At 52.1% G+C, this 18,626-nt stretch overlaps 1 protein-coding gene across 2 annotated transcripts; it reads right to left on the minus strand.

Moving 5' to 3' along the window:
* Positions 1–13,924: 13,924 nt before the first annotated feature.
* On the minus strand, positions 13,925–16,418 carry Nrsn2 (neurensin 2). Of its 2 annotated transcripts, XM_076849014.1 has the most exons (3): positions 16,230–16,418; positions 14,256–14,350; positions 13,925–14,123 (listed from the first exon to the last, which is right to left on the minus strand). In XM_076849014.1, the coding sequence occupies exons 1-3, from the start codon at positions 16,416–16,418 to the stop codon at positions 13,925–13,927; spliced, it is 483 nt and encodes a 160-aa protein (XP_076705129.1). The 2 variants fall into 2 exon arrangements, with proteins under 2 accessions (XP_076705129.1, XP_076705128.1); XM_076849013.1 differs by having other exon boundaries at positions 13,925–14,350.
* Between the last annotated feature and the right edge of the window lie 2,208 nt (positions 16,419–18,626).

Below are 18,626 nucleotides of genomic sequence, written 5' to 3' on the forward strand. Positions count from 1 at the left end.
TTGAGAAGTGGTCCAAAATAGATCACCAGAGCTGTGGGTGGGATAAACTGAAAGAGGCACAGGCTGAGAGATGAGAGCAGATGTTCAATGATTGGATTGTGTGGGTGGAAGATATGCCTGGATTCATAGTCCATCAGCATTCCTGGACTCGTGATGGTGTTCTCTCCTGATAAATGCGTTGTAACTTGTAAATATTGTAGGTAAAGAAAAAAACCCACAGGGCTAGGGTTGAGAGTCAGTGGTAGAGCCAGCGCTCGTCTACCATGCAAGAGGCACTGGGTTCAATCCTCAGCACCTCATAAATGTAAAGTAAAGACATTGTGTCCAACTAAAAACTTAAGAATAAATATTAAAAAAAAAAAAAGGAAAAAAAAAAAACACATTCAAGGAGGGCACAGTGGCACGTGCCTGTAATCCCAGCAGCTTGGGAGGCTGAGGCAGGAGGATCAAGAGTTCAAAGCCACCTTCAGCAACTTAGCAAGGCCCTAAGCAACTCAGTGAGACCCTGACTCTAAATGAAATATAAAAAGGATCGGGCTGAGACTCAGTGGTCCGCCCTGCCTCAGCCTCTGAGTAGCTGGAATCTAGGTGTGCAGCACCACTTGGCTCAGATGGCTTTTTTTCCTTCCTATTTCAGAGTTTGTCATGGGACTAGTCCACGACAACTCAGAAGGACCTGGGTTTGTGCCGCTCTGCAGGCCACCATGGTAGGGATGTGCTGGAGGAACTACAGGTCCAAGGTCGGGCCAGTCTTTTGCTGCAGGTTCCCAGGCGGTGGAGAGACCCCGAGGTCACTTCCTCAATGCAGATTTCTCAGTCAAGTGTCTGCATTGTCACTGTCCTGGAGTGTTGAGAGCCACAGCCGAAGGGGCCCCAGCAAACTTTCAGACTGCCAGCTGATGAGCTGAAGGGGCCCCAGCAAACTTTCAGACTGCCAGCTGATGATTGGCTCACAGCGGCCCCAGCAACATCTAGCTGATTGGCTCCTCTGCGGTGATGCTCATTGGGCTGTTTCCCTGCCCTTTCAGACCGCGGAGCTGCTCATTGGGGGACTTTTTTGGTTGATGTTATTTGTTAATGTCAAACCTAATTGATCTAGGACATCTCGTCCCCATAAATTTATAGAAAGATGATCCAATACATATGGCTGTATAGTTCCTTCACATCCTTCAGGATCCTTCCAATCTAATACCATTGCACTTCTATGGGGATTAGTAGCCACTCCTAGGCCTCGAAGCGTTTTGGCCATTCTTGACGAGAGATGATGCTAAGGTCTGCACCTGTATCCAGTAGCCCATTAAATTCATGTCCTTGAATATTTAGTTTTAGCATGGGGCGAGAATCTAAATTTAAAGACAGCATAGCCCAATCTACACCTGTGGAGCCTAATCCCTTGGAACTTCTTTCTACAGCACGACTGGAAAATTTATCATGTAGGCTTGGTGTTATTAGTAACTGTGCTATTCTATCTCCTGGTGAAATTACAGATATACCGTTTGGAGAACTGGCTATAATTTTTATTTCACCTTCATAATCGGGATCAATTACCCCAGGACTTATCATAAGTCCTTTTAGAGTAGAAGAGCTGCGTCCCAATAATAAGCCTACTGTTCCTTTGGGAAGAGGTCCTTTTACCCCTGTGGGAATGATTTGAACTCCCATCTCTGGAGTTAGTACTGCTCTGGCGGAGGCACAGATGTCCAACCCTGCGCTCCCTCTGGTTTGTCTGATGAGGGATCTGATGGACAATGTGTCCTGGGCACTACCCTGATGGGGTTGCTGGGTTCCTCCAGTGCTCCGTATATTTGTGGTTTTGGGCCCCGGAGCATTGGGCCCCCTTGTCCATTTTTTGGCAATGGAGCCCGATGCCTTTCTCCACGTGGATAAACACTTGGTCCTTGTTCGTTTTTTGATAATGGAGTACCCTCTATGGTGGTTTGAGAATGGCATTCATTAGCCCAATGTCTCCCTCTACGGCATCATGGGCAAATACCCGGTATTCTACTCCTTTGATACCTAGTTTTGTTAAACCCTCCTCCTATGGGGCAATTCCTTTTAAAATGTCCTGTTTGTTCACAATTGTAGCATGTTCTTGGCTTGGCATCTAAAGCCTGTTTTACTGCAGCTGCCACAATTTGCCCTAGTTCATTAATGTTTCTGGCATCTAAAGCCTGTTTTCCTGCAGTTGCCATGACTTGCTCTTGTTCATTAATGTCTCTACATAATTTAATATATGTGTTTAAATCTTCATGTTTCCATGGTCTAATGATATCTCTGCACCAACGATTCGCTTGGTCATAAGCCAGTTGTTTTATTAATGGCATTGCTTGTTCTATATTCCCAAAAACTCTGGTAGCTGTTTGAATAAGCCTATCTACAAATTCAGCGTAAGATTCATTAGCTCCTTGTATTATCTTAGATAATTGACCTTGTAAACCTCCATGTCCTTGTAAAGTCTTCCATACCTTAACTGCATCTACAGCAATTTGTGAATATGTACCAGGATCATATGCAATTTGTTGCTGCTGATCCTCATAAGGTCCCTTTCCTAACAACATATCTAGATTTCTCTGAGGATAACCAGCTGCTGCATTTCGCCTAGCTGTCTCCTTGCAAAATTCCTCATTGGCAACCTTCCATAACAGGTATTGTCCTCCATTTAGCACAGCTTTACACATATTAGCCCAATCTGCTGGCGTCATGTTCAAGCTGGTAATGGATTCGACCAAGCTTACAGTGAAGGGTGCTTGAGGACCATAGGTTGTTACAGCCTCTTTTAGCTGCTTCACTGTTTTGAAATTTAAAGCATGGTGAATTCGCTGCCCTCCTGCCTCAAATACAGGGCATGTTAATACTTGAGATCCTGTCTCAGGATCTGAATTATCAACTGCGGGGGTTGGGGGCCTCCCAGCATGTGGAGGTGGCCTTGTCAGTTGGACACTTACTTCCTCTGGTGATAGCTCCTGTAGAGGTGGTGCTGTCGGTTGGACACTTAAGCCCTCTGGTGATAGAAAGGTGTTAGTAGCAGTCTCCCTTTGTAACTTTCCCCCTGATGGCTTTTTCTGCTTTACACTTTCTTTCTCTGTCTGACTAGCTTGAGAGACCTTCTCTTTTACTTGAATATTTCTACTATAACTATAATACAACCCAAGAAGATAACGCCAAACAAAACTGAAACAGAGTGAAACAAAATTGGAACAACAGAAAATCATTATAGCCTTTCTATTCTCCTGAAATGTCCATCCGTCCTTTCTCCCTATCTGTTCCTCAGAAGTGAGCGTTTTTTCTTCCATCTTACACATCTCTAGGGACAGGCAACTTAAAACAAAAGTGAAGCAAAACAAAAGAGGAAAATGGCTACCCATCCTCTCGCCCTGCCCTCAGGGGCGAGCAGTTTACTTACCCTCAGTCGTTCCCCGTGCAAGCCACCAAGTGCCGCAGTCTGGCTGGGCACAATTCAGGAGCCACTTGTCAAAAGAAACTAACTTTATTTTTAGAACCACACAAGCCAAAGAAAACAGCTCCTCAGGAAAAAACCCTCAGAGCCCAACTGCCACCACCGGCTTCCCACAAGCCACACACCCCAACAACCTCTTCCTCCCACAATCCTCCTGCTCTTGAGGCCGATTGGCTGGGTCGCATGGGCGGAGCCAAAAAAGTCCCCCAATGAGCAGCTCCGTGGTCTGAAAGGGCAGGGAAACAGCCCAATGAGCATCACCGCAGAGGAGCCAATCAGCTAGATGTTGCTGGGGCCGCTGTGAGCCAATCATCAGCTGGCAGTCTGAAAGTTTGCTGGGGCCCCTTCGGCTGTGGCTCTCAACACTGGAGATCTCACCCGAGAGACTGTGCCGTCCACCTCCTGGCAGAGGAGCCAGTGCCTCTGTCCCCCGGCTTCCCTAGCCCCGGGGTGTTTTCAAAGCTTTTGGTCCTGGCCACCTGGGAACAAAGTGCAGCCTTCCTGGGGGCGCTCTGGTTCCCGGGGATGGTCCTTTCCACATTTTACAGCCTCAGAGTCAAAAGTAGGAGAGGAACTCCCAGGATCGGAGACCCCCGGGGGTCTTGGTGGCAGTGAGCATCCCCCTCCTGCGGGACGTGGGCGGAGGGAGGCCTCTGGCTGAGCAGGAGTTGGAGGCCCTGCCTGTGGGACCCTGCCCCTCCGCCTCCTCTCTCGGGGCTCCCACCCGCTGCTCCAGACAGGAGGCGCCCACGGCTCTCGCCCTCTGCCGTCCGCCCATCTCTGCACCCCACAGCCACCGAGGGAGCCACTTCCCTCTTCTGCCATTTAACTTTTCCTTGGCCCAGAGTGGCCGGAAGCGGGGCCTGGGTGACATCCTGCCTTCTTAGGGGCCCAGGAGACCCCGGGATGATGTTGGGACCTTGGGCTCCCACCTGGTCCCACCCTTCGTGGTGGATCTTAGTGTGCTTGTGCGTGTGCGTGCACGTGCTCCCGTGTGTACGTTCGATGTGTGGATGTCGGTGTGTATGGCAGGAGAGTGTCCCTGTGGCACCCCGGAGTAAAAGACAAAATGCTGGGGTTCTGGGACCAGGACAGACATGGGCTTGATCCCCACATGGCCTCTAATTTTCTGTGTGAGGTTGGACCAGCCGCTTGCCCTCTCTGAGCCAGAGGTCTCCAGTCTATAAAGTGGGAGGATAACAAAGGAGGTGCCCCCTGCCAGCCTTGTTGAGTCACCTCTCAGGCCTGCCTCCACCTCGAACTCCCACTTCACATGTGGTGGCCCTGGACCTTCCTGCCTCTTGGCCTTTGGCCTAGACGTTCCATTTTTTTCCAGAATCTTCCTTCAGGTCTCAGGTGAAATATCATATCAGAGAGCTGCCACCTAAAAAGTGCCACGCCCATAGCAGCCCCCGCAGTTTGTCTCCCATCTGGAATTCTGTCTCTTTTATCCCTGGCTCTTTTCACGGTTTTGTTACTGAGGCCTGAGATTCCAGCGGCTGGGGAGGCTGAGGCAGGAGGATCGCGAGTTCAAGGCCAGCCTCAGCATCAGTGAGAGGCTGAGCAACTCAGTGAGACCCTGTTTTTTGTTTTCTGTTTTTTTCTTTGTGGTGCTGGGGCAGACCCCAGGGCCTTGTGCATGGGAGGCAAGCACTTGCATCAGGTCAGGCCACTCGCCCCCAAAACCAAATGGGAAAAGGGATGGAGAAAAGCACTCTGGCTACACCGGCAGCCAGGGAACCCGTCCTTAGCCCTGCCTTTGACAGAGAGACTGACAATGACTTTGGGTTTTAGAGAAAGGGGAATGAGGGCGAGGGTGGGGGTTTGCACTGATGGGGGCTTTGGACAGCGGCCAAAGCGGGTGATTCTTTTTTTTTTTTTTTTTAATGCAGTACTGGGGTTTGGATCCAGGGCCCTCTATCACTGAGCCACATCCCAACCCTTTTTTATTTGTTTTTACTTTGAGACAGGGTCTCGCTAAGTTGCTGAGGCTGGCCTCAAACTTGTCGTCCTCCTGCCTCAGCCTCCTGAGCTGCAAGGATTTCCGGGGGCATGACTGAAGCTGGTCTGAGGACACTGTGGCAGACGCCTGGGCCCACTGCTCCGCGGACACACCACACACAGCCCTGCTTACACGGAGGGGCCATCCTGCAGGTACTGGTCCTCCTGGTGCCCAGCCCGACTGGTGTCTCACCAGGCTTGGCGCTGCTGCAGGAGGGCTGCCACCCTGCCGCTCACCCAGCACCCCTGGGACCCACACACCGGCCAGAGCAGGGCTGGAGATCTGGGGAAAATGAAGCACTGCTTCCTGGCTTCCACACTCACTTATTTACTCACTCCTGGGTGGGGGTAGAGCTCAGGGACAGAGCACTTGCCTGGTGGGCACAAGGACCCGTGCCTCCATTCCTCCTGTTCTTCCCGCTCTCACCCTCTTACTTTTTTTTTTTTTCTTTGTACCAGGATTGAACTCAGGGGCACTCAACCACTGAGTCACACCCCAGCCCTGTTTCATGTTTTATTTAGAAACAGGGTCTCGGGCTGGGGATAGAGCTCAGTTGGTAGAGTGCTTGCCTCGAATGCACGAGGCCCTGGGTTCAATCCCCAGCACCACACAAACAAAAATAGAAACAGGGTCTCACTGGGGTGCTCAGCCTCTCACTGTTGCTGAGGCTGGCTTTGAATTCTCAATCCTCCTGCCTCAGCCTCTCCAGCCATTGGGATTTCAGGCAGGTACCACTGCACTCAGCTCACACTCACTCTTCCAGGGCCTCTTGGAGCTAGCAAAGCTGCAGCCCCACCTGCCCTTCCTCCCCAACCCTCCTCGGCTAGCTCACAGGGCTGCATCCACTGAGTGCACATATTAGCTGCCAAGTCCTCTCAGCTCTTCCCATTCAAACCTGGTCCATGGACCCTGCCCAGGTACACAACCCAGAGGACATCTTGTGTTTCTCCCTCCTTCTAGGCCACATGTCCCAGGCCAGATGCTTGTGAAATCCTGTGAGTGTCGCCCTCACCAGGTCCCCCATGGCCCGGTGCCCAGAGCTTGGCTTCAGTATGCTGGGACAGGAAATTCACAGTCCTGCTGACATCAACTCAGCTGAGACTTGGAGCAAGGCCAGGGTCACTGGTCCCCTTGCCACACACATCTGTGGTGCACACCTGTCAACAAGCTCATGTGAGCATGTGGCCTGGCCAAGGACATGGCATGTCAAGGCCACAGGGAATGTCAGTGTGGGAATCCAGCCATGGCACGTCTAGCGCAGGGATACACCTCCACAGCGGTGGAGGCCCATGGCCCTGTTTAATATCGTAGGACCAGCCGGGCCTGGCAGTGCATGGACTTGGGAGGCTAAAGTAGGAGGATTAAAAGTTTAAGGCCAGCCTCAGCAATTTAGTAAGACCCTGTCTCAAAAAAGGAGGGGGGTTGCTCAGTGGTTACATGTCCCTGGGTTCAATCCAAAAAATATACATAGGACCAGGGTTTATTTGTGGTACTGTTTGTTTGTTTCCTGGTGCTGGGGATTGAGCCTAGGGCCTTGTGTATGCAAGGCAAGCACTCTACCACTGAGCTATGTCCCCAGCCCTGTTTGTATCTTTGGATGAAACCCAGGGATTACTTTGCCACTGAGTTACCTCCCCAGCCCTTTTATTTTTTATTTTGAGACAGGGGCTCACAAATTTGCCCAGGCTGGCCTCCAACTTGAAACCCTCCTACCCCAGCCTTCTAAGTGACTGGGATCACAGGCTTGCAACACCACACCCTGCTGTTTTTTATTTTTTTATTTTTTGTACTGGGAATTGAACCCAGAGGTACTTTACCACTGAGCCACATCCCTAGTTCTCGGTACTTTCTAAGTTGCTGAGGGTCTTGCTAAATGTCTGAGGCTGGACTTGAATTTGTGATCCTCCTGCCTCAGCCTCTTGAGTGGCTGGGATTTCAGGCGTGCCCTCACCGTGCCCAGTTTGTTTGTTTTTGAGACAGGATCACTCTGTGTTGTCCGGGCTGGCCTCAGACTCCTGGGCCCAAGCTATCTTCCTGTCTCAAGCTCCGGAGGAGCTATGCCCTGCTCTTGGGCCAGTTTGAATCTCAGCCACCTACTAGATGTGTATCCCTGGGTCAACCACCTCACTTCTCCAAGCCTTATCTTTACCTATAGTAAGTGCTCGACAAATGTAGCTGCTCAATCGATAGCAGAGAAAGAGAACTTACCCAGTGAGCCTGTCAGCGGCTGCCACCCTCACGGTCACAGTTTGTGTGCCTCTTGGTGTGCATGTGCACACAGGTCCCTGCCTGCAGGCCTGTCGGTTGACACAGGAATGCCTGCATCTGCGCGCCACAGGAGGCTGCCTGTGTGGGTCTAGCAGTGCATGGCTGTTCCCAGGGAGCTTCTGAGCGCCTGCTTCAGGCAGGAGTTGGTTCCTTGGAAAAGACACCCAGGAGCTGCAGTGTGTGTGTGTGTGTGTGTGCTTCTGAACATGACCTCTCCCCTTCTCAGGCAGCTCTGTGGGCAGAGTCTGCGGGGCCGAGTCTGCACCCTCCAGAGGTATGGGGCGTTCTGGGCCTGCATTGCTTGGGTTCAAATTCCAGCTCTGCCAACTGCGCAATTTTGGACAGAACCCGAAAACACTCTGTGCTCAGTTTTTCTGTGAACTGAAGCTAATGGGAATTAAGAGGCCTGAACAGGCGGATCCTCAGAAAGTCCTGAGAACGGAGCCCAGCCCCGAAAGTGCTGTGCACACCGCCATTATGTACTGCTTTCTGAATGCCCCTGTCCCTGGGAGGTGCCATTACATTGTTCTTCTATCATAGTGTTCACCCTGCTCTGTCTCCATTGTCAGTTGGCAGGACTGTCCTCTCCGCCAGACCCTGAAGCCCCTGGACGGCAAGGTCCTGTCCGAGTCGTCTAGAGTTTGAACCTGGTGTTGCCTGCTTATTCTGAACCTCAGCTTTTCTCTTTCATAGCATTTAGCGACACTTCCATGTGCCTGAGAAGCCACCAGGTCTTTAAACAATCGCAAGAGATTGGGAGGCGGAGGCAGGAAGGCCTCATTTTGGAGGCCAGCCTGGGTGACCTAGCCAGGCTTTGTCTCGAAATAGAAAATAAATAAAAATAAACAGGGCCGGGGATGTAACAGTGACAAAGGGTCCCTGGGTTCAATCTCTAGTACCAGAGAGAGAGGGAGAGACTGACTGATGGAGCTTCATATTCTTGCTACCCATATTTTGGAGACAAAAACAAAACAAAATTTTAAAAAATCCAAACAGAAGCTCCGAGAGGTTAAGAACTTCCTCTGGCTCACACAGGGCCTTGAGGGAATAAGCCTTGGGGGCGGTTCTGGGGCCTGCCTGGCTGCTGGCTGGCTGTCCTCTCTCCCCACCTCCCAGGACACCTTCCTCCTCCTGGTGAATGCTGCTTTGTGTCTCTCGCCCTGGGGCACCTCGGCTCGCCCTGCGGGAGCCCAGGCAGTGGCCCCAGCTCACCCTTCCGTGGTGCAGTTGGGCTGCCAGGTTCTCTCTGGGTCAGCAGGGACCGGGGAGGGTATGCAGGAGGGAGGGCGGCCTCCAGGTGCTGTGGGGGTTCAGGCTCTTGGGTAAAAGAGAAGTGGGGCAGAAGGTGAACCCCACTGGCTGACTCTGCCTCTCTCAGATCTCCCCGACCTTAGAGAGGAGAGGGAGCCCCCCTGGCCCCTGGGAACAGCTTCTCCAAGGCGGATCAGGCTTCCAGAGCGCCCAGCTGCAACCACTTCCGAGGACACCAGAGGGCGCCCCGAGACAGCCGCGCTCTCTGACTTCCCCGGTCTCCGGGACGCCCCGACCCAGGCCTTGTGTCCTGCTGTTGTTGAGTGATCCCTCTTGGAGAAGTCACTTAGGGCAGAGTGATCGACAGCATTGATGGAATCTTCCACGTCCTCCATGATTTTCTGCCTATTTGTTCCATCGAGTACTGACAGAGGGGATTGAAATGCAAGCCACATTCTGGAAACTGTCTCTGGGAAGCCATTTTGGGGTTCATTTGTTTTTGGTCCATTCTTTATTTTTTCCACATTTTGGTGTGTGGGGGGGTACTCTTGATCCCTCTGCTATTCCGCCATGTACAGAGCAATTGCATTTTAAATTTTTACTATTATTAGCTGAGGGTGGTGGCACAGGCCTGTGATCCCTGTAGCTCAGGAGGCTGAGGCAGGAGGATTTTAAGTTTGAGGCCAGGCTCAGCAATTTAGAAGGCCCAAAGCAATTTTGCAAGACCCTGTCTCAAAATAAAAATTAAAACGGGTTGAGGGATGTGGCTCAGTGGGAAAGCACTTCTGGGTTCAAGTCTCCTCAAAAAATAAAACAAAACCACACACACACACACACACACACACAATTTTTTACTATTGTTATTTTTTTTGTACTGAGGATTCAATACTTTGAGGCTATGCAAATATATCATTTCACCCTAAAGCATTACCTATTTATTTTGTCATTTCTTGGTAGAATGGTTTTCTAATGATGATTTTCCTATTTCTCTAAATTCTACATTTATTAATTGGAACACTTTTATTAGGAAGATTTCTCTCTTCTCCCTCATGTATTAAATGTATTTAATTAGTTGTATTATTTAAAATTTTGAAGTTAATTATTTAAAAAAAAAAAATTCACAAGATTCAAAATGAAAAATGGGCTGGGTATGGTGGTGCAGGCCTGTAATCCCAGTGACTCAGGAGGCTGAAGCAGGAGGATCAGGAGTTCAAAGCCAGCCTCAGCAAAAGTGAGGTGCTAAGCAACTCAGTGAGACCCTGTCTCTAATAAAATACAAAATAGGGCTGGGGATGTGACTCAGTGGTTAAGTGCCCCTGGGCTCAATCCTCAACACCAAAAAAAAAAAAAAAAAAGAAAGAAAGAAAAAGAAAAAAAGAAAAGAAAGAAAGAAAATTTTCCATCTACAACTAAAAAATTCTTATATCAACAAAAAAGCAAAAGGGTGAGGGGCTAGGGGTGTAGTTGAGTGGTAGAGCATTTACCTAGCATGCACAAGGCCCTGTGTTCAATTCCCAGCATCTAAATAAACAAATTAAAAGATCAATAGAAATTTTGTGCGGGCTGGGGATGTGGCTCAAGCGGTAATGCGCTCACCTGGCATGCGCGGGGCGCTGGGTTCGATCCTCAGCACCACATAAAAATAAATAAAGATGTTGTGCCCACTGAAAAACTAAGAAATAAATATTAAAAAATTCTCTCTCTTTAAAAAAAAAAAAAGAAATTTTGTGCATATGCAATGTCCTCACATCTTTCTTTCTTTCCTCAGTACCCAAAAACAAAACAAAACAACCCCCCCCCAAAAAAAAAAACAACAAAAACAAACATTTCACACTGTTGACTCTGTTTCACCTGACAGAAAATATCTGGATATGTTTTTAGACCTTCAAACCAAGGGACAGTATAGTGTGACACCAACTGTATACTCTGAATCCCAGATCTGCCCCTTATGAGCTGTACTTCCCTGAGCAAATTGCACAATGTCTCTGAGCTTTAATGTCCTCATCTACAAAACTTGGGCTGATTTATTAAACAAAATTGTCCTGAGGCTGGGCGCAGTGGGGCATGCCAGTAATTCCAGCTACTCCAGAGGCTGAGGCAAGAGGATTACAAGTTCAAGGCAAGCCTGGGGCAACTTGGCAAGATGCTATCTCGAAATAAGAAATAAAAAGGGGACTGGGGATATAATTCAGTTGGTAGAGTGCTTGCTCCTATGCATAGGGCCCTGGGTTCAATCCCCAGCATATAAATAAAAAGGGCTGGGGATGTAACTCAGTGGTAAAGTGCCCTGGGTTCAAGCCCCTGCTCAATGCAATTTGTTTGTCCCCAACAAATTGCTTTGAGCATCTACTGAGCGTTTGAGGCTGTGGAGCTGAGTCAGGAAGGGAGGCAGTGGAGCGTCTTGTGCTTGCAGAGCTCCTGTGGACCGGGTAGACAGGTAATGAACAATGATAAAAGCTATAAAAAAATAAAAGCCAATAGCCAGTGTGCACAGGGAAGGGGGAAATGGGGACATAGCCACATTGTCAGATAGGCTGCTTATTGAGAGGGTGACCTTTGGGCTGGGGATGTGGCTCAAGTGGTAGCGCACTAGCCTGGCATGCGTGCGGCCGGGGTTCGATTCTCAGCACCACGTACAAACAAAGATGTTGTGTCTGCCGATAACTAAAAAATAAATATTAAAATTCTCTCTCACTCTCTTAAAAAAAAAAAAAAAAAGAGAGGGTGACCTTTGAGCAGAGTGTTGAGGGAGGCCAGGCCTTGACAGTGGCCAACTGGTGAGAAGCATGCCAGCAGGCATCCCCCCCCCCCCGCCCCCTTCACAGGGCCTGAAGTTGGAGCAACAGGGGGCTCAAGTGGCTGGAGAGGAGGACGGGGAGGGCTGGGACCCGGGGGAGGAATCTGCCCTAATTTAAGTCCTACCCAGACGCGTCAGGCTGCTCTGGGGATTAGACGTGGGGAGGGCATGTGAGGGCATGTGGGTGTGTAAAAGGTGGAATCCCGAATCCCGAGGCCACGGAGAAGCTGGGGGCCATCCGTGTGCGAGGGGCCAGGTGGCTGAGCTGGGGAGCTGAGGGCGCAGCTCAGGGGAGGGGTGGCGCAGGGTGTCCAAGGTCGGCTGACGACCTGCGGAGGCTTTGGTTCAGGGTGTGAGGAAGCAAAGGAAGATGGGGGGGGGGGGTTGGGTGGAGGCCCGAAGGCTGGAGCTGGGACTGGGCAGGCAGGGGTGGGGGGTGTAGGCTGGTTGGGGAGGACTGAGCTGGAATTCAGCCTCCAGGTGGTTGGGGCTGGGAACACGGGCCTGGAATTTAGGAGCCCAGTTTGGGAACAACAGGTCACCGTCACCTGTTGTTGCCAGGGTCAGGTGATTCTGGAGAGCGCTGACAACAGGGCCTGGGCCCTGGGCGGGGCCTCCCGCTCAGTGGGTCTTACAGCCCCGGAGACAACCCCCCTTGGGCTCCAGCCCCCCTCCACAGAGTGCTGTGCCCGCCAGGCGGCAGTGCCCAGGGCCCCTCCCCCGCGTCCCCCTTGGGGATGACAAATTTCCTTCCTCCTCAGGGCCGGGAGCTCTACCCTCCAGGGATGGGCCAGGGCTAGCTTCCTTACTGCAGGGTGGGGGTGGGGGTGGGGGTGCTGGGGATTGAACCGGAGGCTCTGGGCCACTGAGCTACGCCCAGCCCTAAGTTGCTGAAGCTGCCCGTGAACTTCATCCTCCTGCCTCAGCCTCCGTAGTCGCCGAGGTTCCAGCCTAGCATTTAAATCTCCCTTGGGAAGGCCCAATTTCATCCCTCTGACCACTGGTGACTGTACCTGGAAAAGGAAGAAAACGACCCCTTTCTCCAATTTTATGCTGAGGAGCAAGAGGAGTAGTGGACTTGAGCTCCCGCACACAGTAGGCGCTCCTGATCCCCCACGACCCGGTGATCCCGGAGAAAAGAAGCGAAGTCAGTGTCCATCCCAGCTGTTTATTGAAGGGGAAGGTGAGATGGAAGGGGTGCAGGACGGGGCGGAGGCTGGGGACCCTCCCTGGAAGCCTTCCGGGCCGCGGAGACTAGGGGCGGAGGACGTCCTCCAGCGGTCTCGGCGCTCCCCCTAGTGGCAGAGAAAGGAGATGACGCCTCTGGCTGAGGATCCTGTAGGAGGGAGGGGCTGTGCCTCCAGGGAGGGACATTTGCTATCAGGGTCAAGGTCAGGGCGAGAGCCAGTAGGCATTGGGGTCTAGGGGGCGGACTATGAGGGGCATTTAAATCCATGTCCAAAGTAATTTCGGAGCCATCTAGAACCATCAGGCCGCTGGCTAGTCGCTCTGGGCCAAACCTGTCCACTATCCTGGGAACCAGAATGGTGTGAGACTCTGCTCCAGCTGCAGAACCACAGCTGGCCCACAGCTGGCCCAAGTCTGAAAAGGCTGGTTCTGCTTGACAGATCACCTCTCTGCCTCCCACAGCCACCTCTTCTGTGAAGTGGGGGTGGACTATGGGGCTCTGATGCCAAAATGTGAGTGAAGACAAGGTGTCCTTCATTCTGGAAGGCAATCCAAGCCAGCAACCTGGACGCCTTCTGAAGCATCCTGGCCAGGAGGACGCCCCTCCCCGTCCCTTGGCCTTAGTCGGTGTTGATGGTCTGAAAGCACAAGCGGCTAGCCCCGGCCACGGAGAGGAAAGAGCAGGGACAGGCTGAGGGCAAGGTTCTCCGCCCCTGAAGGGTCTTGGGAAGGAGGGGTGGGGGTCGTCTGGGAGGTCTGAGAAGGGGTGGCATCTGGATGAGTTGGGACCCGTCTCCTGGGGAAGGAGTGTGGGATCTGAGCTCCAGGTGACCTGGAGCTAGGCCTTCTGGGGGCTTGGATAGAGGGGCCCTGCTGAAAGGGGACGTTGGGAGCCTGGGAAGGCGAGGTGCACTGGGGAGGATGAAGGGTCTGCTCCTCCCTGAGCTTCCATGCGGGCAGCTCAAGAGTCCCGCTTGGGCTGGATGGTCTGCACAGAAGACTGCCCAAAGGGGCTGGTGGGTGTCGAGAACCACGACTGACCGCTGGCATCACGGAAGATGGGGGACAGCCGGGGCTCTGGCTCGTCCCTGAAGACTTCCACGTGGTGGTCAGCTTCGGTGTCCAAGGGCTCTGCCTTGGTGTCCTGGCTCAGCCAACCCGTCATGGCCCAGAAGAGGCAGATGGCCAGCAGGACCCCGGCGGCCACACACAGTGCTGTGCCAGCCAGGCGGCAGGTGCCCAGGGCCTGGTTGTAGTCTGCTGCCCGCTGATCCAACGATGGGAACTTACCATCGCTGATGCTCTCCAGCTTGGGGGGCACTGCGTAGCCAGTGGTCAGGGCCGCCACCCCCAGCAGCAGTAGCAGAGTCCCTGAGGACAGGCTGATCTGGAGAGGCAGACAGACCAGGAGACAGTCAGGGTCCCCGGGGGCCACCAGCCGGAGGATCGTCTTGTCTCCCCTGGATTTAATAGTAATTCCATGATCCAACCTCAAGAGTCAGAATCACAGAACATACCTGCTGGGCTCTGAGGGTCAGGAGCAGCTCCTTTGGAATCTTGAGGCCTCAGATCAATCGCCTTCCCAACTCCCAGCTAGCAGTGATTTTCTCTGACCAACCCTGAGTCCCCTCCATCATTATTCAGGTCCCCTTTTATCCCCTTGTCCTTTCTGCCCTGTCTCTCTGTTAGGTTAACACCTATGCATCCTCAGACCTCATCTTAAACCTCCTTTACTCAGGGAAAACAATCAGGATGCTTATTAGTTCTTCCATGGTGTGTGTGTGTGTGTGTGTGTGTGTGTGTGAGAGAGAGAGAGAGAGAGAGAGGAAATTAAACCCAGGGGTGTTTTGCTAAATTAAATCCCCAGCCCTTTTTCTATTTTTTATTTTGAGACAGGGTCTCACTAAGTTGCAGAGGCTGGCTTCAAATTTGTGATCCTCCTGCCTCAGCCTCCAAAGTCTCTGGAATTACACACACTTATCACCATGGCTGGCCAGTTCTTTGATATTTTTCATAAGGTTTTGTAGTTTTCCTCATATTATACATACTTTGTCATATTTACACCTATATTCCTATTTCTCCCCACTCCCCATACTAATGTAAATGGTAATCTTTTTTCTATATTGGAATTGAACCCAAGAGCATTCAACCACTGAGTGACATCCCTAGCCTTTTTTTTTTTTTTTTTTTTTTTGAGACAGGGTATTGGCTAAGTGGCCCAGCCTGGCTTCAAACTTGCAATCCGCCTGCCTCAGCCTCCAGAGTCTCTGGGATTAAAGGTGTGTACCACTACACCTGACAGTAATGCTTTGTTGTTGTTGTTGTTATTGTTACCATGGATTGAACCCTGGGGCACTCAACCATTGAGCCACATCCTTAGCCCCCGCCCCCTTTTAAAAAAATATTTATTTTTTAGTTTTAGGTGGACATAGATCTTTGTTTTATTTTATGTGTGCTGAGGATGGAACCCAGTGTCTCATGCATGTTAGGTAAGGGCTCTATCACTGAGCCACAACCCCAGACCACTTTTTATATTTTATTTAGAGATAGGATCTCTCTAAGTTGCTTAGGACCTCACTAAATTGCTGAGGCTGACCTTGAACTTTCCATCCTTGTGCCTCAGTCTCCTGAGTCTCTGGGATTACAGGCATGGCCACCATGCCCAGCTGCATTTTTAACTTCTGTCTGGTTTCACTGTTTCTTTTATGAAGGAAATACAGAGGAGACTCTGACTTTCCTTAAAGGTCTGAGGCCAGCACAATAGTAGTTATTTGGGGGACATGTGGAGAAAGCAAAAAACTCATGGGCTATAGAGAGGGACACCACTGGGAGCCCAAAGACTAAGAGAAAATGCAAAATCCTCCACGTGATTGATGGTTTGAACTCCCGCATCAGACTTTGTCCAGAGGCACCCAACCTCCGATGTCTTCTACAAAATGAGCAATGAGCAAACTTTACTGTTCAAACCTATTTGAGGTCCCCCCTCCCAGTAATGGGGACTGAACTCAGGGGCACTCTATCACTGAGCTACATCCCAGCCCTTTTTGTTTTTTGTGACAGGGTAGTGCTAAGTTGCCCAGGCTGGCCTGACACGTGCGATCCTCCTGCCTCAGTGTCCTGGCTATCCCTTGGGTTTCCTGTTGCTTGGATGTGCAAGACCCTAACTACTCCACCGTTCCTTTGACTTCTATTCTCTGACCCTCAAATCCAATCCCACCTCCCCCATGTAGCCACAGGAATCACAGGAGTTGCTCCTGTTCCCTTACCTTCCAGCACAAGGAGGGCCAGGGTCGGCGGGGACACAGCACAGGTGGTCCTTCAGGGTCATCACTGAGGGCAGTACCTGCACAGTCCTCATAGAAGAGGTGCAGGTAGGAGCGCACCCCATACCACTTGCTTTCCTCCACACTGGTGCCATGGCCACAGGTGCAAGGTCGACCGCAGCTCAGCATCATGGATCCCTGTGGGGCAGGCAAGGGGCAGCTGACAGAGACAGGGTCAGTGGGAGCTGCCCATGGTGACCCTCCTACTCTTCAACCTTGTATCCCACACACTTCTCCCACTTTTTTTTTTTTTTTGTACTGGAGATGGGACCCAGGGGCCCTTTACCACTGAGCTACATCCCCCGCCCTTTTTATTTTATTTTTTATCTTGAGCCAAGCTCTCACTAAGTTACCCAAGCTGGGCTTGAACTTGGGATCCTCCTGCCTCAGCCTCCTGAGTAGCTGCGCTCAGCCATCCTCCGGCTCTCCACACCTCACCTCCAGCATGGCCGGGCCTCTGGAATCCTAGCTTGTGTTTCCCTAAATATCTATGAAGGAACCAATGACAGAAGCCCTTAGCCTGGGGCCCTGCAAGTGCAGGTGTCCATCCATGTGCCCAACTACTTGGACTACAACCCCAGACCCACCACTACCTCACTGTGTGACCTTAGACAAGTGCTTTAACCTCTCTGAGCCTTGGGTTCCTCATTTGTAAAATAGGGCTAACAATGATACCTGTCTCACTTAGTTATCGTGTCTGGCGCTGTAAAAGGTAGCCGTTATGATTATGACTAGGATTTCTTTGTTAATACGTCCATCCTGAACTTCTGGGGCTCAGTGTCTGGAGTGAGAGATCCTTATTTCCCCCTCTTCCAAATCTCATCCCCTCTTGGGCGCCCCTCGGAGGGGCAACTGTCATGGCCAGCACTTGTCCAGTGGGGCCCGAGTCTCCAAGCTACAAGTTTTCTCCCAGGGCTGCCTCTACACAGCCTCCAACTTCCGCGGAGTTTCGGCTTCACAGGAGGTGGAACTCGGGGCCCTCAGGATTAGGGGCTCTTAGGATTAAGGGCTGCTGATTTCCAGAGAACCCTATTTAAGAACCCTCTTTTCACAGAAGGGAACACAGGTGTCAGGAGGGGAAGGTGCCCGAGGCTGGTTTGCGGGGGAATTGAACCCAGGGCCTCCTGGAAGTTGTCCGCGTGTGCGCACAGGTAAGGCTGAAACCGGAGCCTGCCCTCCCACCCCCACCAGGGTCTTCAGAGCAGCTTCAACCAAAGAAAACAGGGTGCTTGTCCCGACGGGTAGACCAGTCCAGGGCCCCCTCACTTCCAATCAGATGTGACCTCCAGTCCCTGCGTGGAGACTCACCAGCGCTTTCATATACACACACAGCACAGAGAAATCTGCACACGCACAAACCACCAGGACACCACGCCGAGGCCCAGACGGGCCCAGAGACGACCACACAGACGCACGTGGACACACGCGTTATAGACACACGCAGTCACACACAGAGCGAGGATTTGCGGCCAAGATTGCCTGTCCATAGATCGCGGCTGTCAAACTTCCTCAGTTACAATTCAGGTGAAGAAAGAGGGGGAAAAAATAAAGTAACAGAGAATGAGAAATGGCAGAGACCAAAAGCCGAAAAGCAACAGAAGAAGGAAAGGGCGAGAAGTCTGGATGGAAAGCGGGCATCCGGCAGGGGGCGGGGCTCGGCGAGGGCGTGGCCAACAGGGTGCCCGCCCCCGCTAGGGAGGCCGGAGTAGGGAGAAGGAACCGGGCCCGAGGCAGTTAGGGCCTCAGAACAGGGACCTTTAATTGAAGACCCCAGGTGAGGGGGCGGGGAGGGGATCGAGGAATGCGGGCCTGGGTTAGCTCCTCCCTTTAATTCACCGCTCCCCCCGCCCCCCAATATATACAACCCCTCAGTCCCGCAGATACTAGAGAAGGAAGGTGACCTTGACGGTGCCTCCCCTCCGCCTGGTCCCTCCCCCTCCCATTTTAGGCTTCCGAGGAGGAGGAGGAGGAGGAGGTCTAGCTGCAGAGGGAGGGCTGGGAGGGAAAGGAGGCTGAGGATCCTCGGGGGTTGCCATGGGAACCGCTAGGGAGGTGTCCCCAGCCAGCTGCGGGGAGGAATTGGTGGGAACGCCGCGGGAAGAGGAGGGGGCTGCGTGGGCCGAGGGCGGGGGTGGGGAGACTGCGGTGGAGGAGGCGAGGGAAGGGAAACGTACACGGAGGTGACAAGTCTGAGGGCCTGAAGATGGATGGAATCTGTCGCATCTTGACGGCCCTATTCAGTTCCCCTTCCCAGACCCCCCAGACCCGCCCACTTCAGCACCCTACGCCGCCCGGGCGGTTAGAAGGGGCACCCTCCTGGAGGGGTGGCTGGGGAAATCA

Source organism: Callospermophilus lateralis, chromosome 3 (assembly GCF_048772815.1).
Source record: "Callospermophilus lateralis isolate mCalLat2 chromosome 3, mCalLat2.hap1, whole genome shotgun sequence".
Taxonomy (NCBI): domain Eukaryota; kingdom Metazoa; phylum Chordata; class Mammalia; order Rodentia; family Sciuridae; genus Callospermophilus; species Callospermophilus lateralis.